Raw genomic sequence first — 3677 nt, forward strand, 5'->3', positions numbered from 1 at the left:
ATGAATGCTCTAAAAAAACTATAATGGGTGGATTTCTTTAGAATAGGGATGGGAGTGATGTGTTTCTTTTCCTCTGAATGAATGTTATGTGTCTTTCTTACAGCATGGTAGAAACGTTATTCTGCTCTGGGTGCTCGATGACACTTGGTAACATCTACAGGTGTACCCCAAAGCACCTCGACTACAAAAGGGATTTGTTCTGTTTCAGTATTGACTCAATTGAAAGGTAAAGGCAGATTTTTTTCCTGTTGAGCCTGCCAGCTAAGCTTCACCCTTTGGGCACTGTGTTGAGGAATGATCTTTTTAATATTTGTGGCATGCCTAAAGGTAGCTGTTTCTGCTGCTTTGTTCCAGAGCAGTTTTTTTGTATTCCTGCTATTTGCATTGTGGTGCTGAAATATGAGACACGTTGTCTCTGTAATGTTAGACAAATCTTAGGGGGATAAAAGAGGGCTGCTTTTTGTACAAGAAGCTGCATACTGCCCAAGAAAATAACGCTAGCTAAATAACACAGGAGGGTTCCTTCTTATTTGATCAGAAGAGGTTGCATATGTGCTCTGCTTTAGACAACATCAAATAAGCCTGCAGCCACAGACAGTACTTGTTGTTTTGGCTGTAAGCTATTAGCGGTAAACATTATCAGCAGAGATATGTTTGAGGGGCTTAAGCAGAACCTGGGATGAGGTCTGACCTTTGCTAACCAAGTCTGCTTTTTCCTTGGTAAGGTAGGCAAAAGCAAATTTTTAAACTGAGTAGATGATGATGTGCCTGAGGCTCTCACTTGACGGTCTTATAGTAAGAAAACCGTCTAGAAAATGAAGATGTGCTGTTGTATTGGTTTTAGTTGGTTTATAGCACTGAAGAGTGGCAATTTCTTGGGCAGTAAAGGTGATGGCTGCTTCTCCCAGCTAGTGCTTCACTAATCTGAATGTCTGTAAGTTTTCACTGTACTCTGTAACACTAGAATTCATGACTGTCCCTTGGAGTTCTAACTTTCTGTCTTGGTAGTTCTGTGCTTAAAAGTGTTTTCATTCAGCCATACAATTTAATTACAAAATTACCAAATGTGTGTGGTGTTTGTTTGTTTCTTTTTCTGTTGTCTCTGGAATCATGGTTCCCCTTTGCTAGTGTATTAAACATAATCTCATAATCGTTGAGAACAATGGATGAGTCCTACATTTGTTTTTCTGGCTTCAGAGTGAAAAGTGCATGATCTAAACTGTGGTGTATCAGTTACATTCTAGGATCCTCAGAAAAGCAAGCTCTTACTGATGAGGAGCCTCTAACTCTTGAAAGTCGGGCTGCCTTGGAAGATGTGCTACAAAGGGTAAGATTTAACCTTATATCCTTTTTTGTTTAAATCGCCCCTGTGAAGTCTTAATATTGTTAAATAGTTTCTACAAAACAGCTTACTTCATCCCAATTCTTTGGGTTTTAACATATGCTGTAATACTTCATTCTATAATTGTCTTGGGTTATGCAAGATTTTCAGTAACTTTTTCTTCAATTTTAATGGTAATTAGCATTTTCTGTTTATTAAGCACAGCATTAGATTCCTACTTATGCCTGTCAGTAATGGGAAATTTCACTTCTAATTAGTTCTGAGTCATTTCTCCAGATTTTCAGTTAACTTTTAGTCGTGTCTCTTATGTCTTTTATGTAAACTGACTTAATGCTTTTGCTCTAAGTTTTTATTGAAATATTACATAATAAAGGTGACATTTTACTCTACTGAAAACTTCTGATTGTAAATGGGGGGAGTTGAGAGCAAATAGCATAATGAAGCCAGCTCTGAACGCTGATGGTTGTTTAGCAAAAAGCTGAATGTGTGGATCTGACCTCAAGGTTGGAGACAATTACAGATTTATGGAGGTGTGGAGAGTTAATGTGAGTGAACTTTCAAACCGTGAGTCACGGGAATAGGATCAAATAGTGTTGGTGATGCAAGATTAAATTTGAGCACTTGCTGAGATCTCTGCTTGTTCTTTGTGTTGTTGAGTTCTGTTTACAACAGAGTATCTTTTCCTATTTATAGGCTGACACTGTATTAAAGTCTCTGGAAACAAGAATGACTGCTCTTGAATCAAGTATGGCTTCTCTTCACAAAGAGTGAAAGAAATTACATGCAGGATGTTTAACTGCAGGAGAAGGATGTATATGAACCTTGTCCTTGTAGTCCTCTGTGGAAGCATTGCAAAAGTTGTGCAAAGTACTGAAAGACACTGGTGGCTCCCGCTGTGGAAGAACAGTACTGGCTGTGAGTCTTTGCCACAGACGTGGAGTTCCTCTCTCCTGTTAAAAGGATACCCTAGAAAGAAATGGATTTTTAAAATCAAGTTTCTGTGGACTTCTGGTTTGATTTATATGTAAATATTTATTTAAAATTTTATCTCTGAAAGCAAAGCATTTATCTGCTGACTTCCCTACTCTTCAGTATCTACTGAACTGGGTGTGCATGTCCTTCCTAAACCAATAAAAATACTTGTGATGTCTGAAGAGATAACATGCTATATTTTTTCTTGTCTCTACAGCCTTTGCTTGACCTGTGCTCAGAGATGGGAATGCCACATTAACTGTATAGAATGCTTTGGGTTTTTTTTTTTTTCAATCCCAACGCTAAAATGTATTGTAAAGGAAGGCTTTAAAAGCATTAGATAAAATAACTTTTCATGTAGTATTGAAGGTCATATGTTTTACAGCTTCAAGGGAAGGAAAACAAACAAGGCTGGTAGCAAGCATGCCTTTGAGCAAAAGCTTGATGTGTATTTGAGTAATGAATCCAAAATGCTAATTAAGTACCCTTGTCAGTATTTTTGTTGTTTTAATGCAGATATTTCAGTTATTTGTCTTTAATCTTCTGTGCACTTAACTAATTGTCAGGGTTTCTTATAGTGTGAGTGTTCCAAGCAGTTTGCTTTTTTTTTTTTAAATGAAACAAAAGCAAGCAATTATAGTCTAAAGGAATAAAAATTTTGAAAATGTTTGGTGTTTTTTTTTTTTGTCACCCACCACTACTTAATCTTACTACTGTAAGTTTCTCCAAAAACCTAGAATGAGTTTCTTGCTGTTCTCCCCTGTTGATAAGCACTGTTTCTCTTATAAAAGCTTCTCCCCCCACCTTTTGCTCTATTTAGTGCTTTGTTTTGAAGGTGGTAATCGGGCTTAGCCTGTAGTGATGGATCTTGTAGTCTTTCATGTTCAGCTAGCTAAAACACTTTGCTACTTGCATCCCTGCCAAAGGGATTGTTGTAAGCACTAATCTTTCCAATCAAATTAACTCCAGTGCAATTTTTGTGGCGGTTTCTTAGTTGAGGAGCTTTTTGAATGTTGGAAACTGACATAGAATCATAGACTGGTTTGGGTTGGAAGGGACCTTTAGAGGTCATTTAGCCAACCCCCCTGCAGTAAGCAGGGACACCTTTAACTAGATCAGGTTGCTCAGAGCCTCATCCAACCTGACTTTCAATGTCTCCAGGGATGGAGCCTCCACCACCTCTGGTGGACATAACGGACTTTGTCCTGGATATCTCAAGAGAACCATGAAGTCTTTGCTTTTGAATTGAAGGTTGGTTGATGTATCTCATTATATTTTATATATGTTTTTGTTGGGAATTGTTAAGTTGAGGGCTTGATAAGCCTACCTGTTCAGAAATCATGCTTTTTCCATATATATATAT

At 37.7% G+C, this 3677-nt stretch overlaps 1 protein-coding gene across 1 annotated transcript; it reads left to right on the forward strand.

Annotated features, from left to right (window-relative positions):
- Positions 1 to 103: 103 nt before the first annotated feature.
- MIS18A (MIS18 kinetochore protein A) lies at positions 104 to 2113 on the forward strand (the record flags this gene model as incomplete). The annotated part of the gene is made up of 3 exons (XM_009868969.1): positions 104 to 226; positions 1234 to 1327; positions 2036 to 2113. Coding segments are annotated over 3 exons (295 nt in total), but the record flags the coding sequence as incomplete, so codon positions are not given.
- Positions 2114 to 3677: the final 1564 nt, after the last annotated feature.

Source organism: Apaloderma vittatum, unplaced genomic scaffold, assembly GCF_000703405.1.
Source record: "Apaloderma vittatum isolate BGI_N311 unplaced genomic scaffold, ASM70340v1 scaffold40724, whole genome shotgun sequence".
In the NCBI taxonomy this organism is placed as follows: Eukaryota; Metazoa; Chordata; class Aves; order Trogoniformes; family Trogonidae; genus Apaloderma; species Apaloderma vittatum.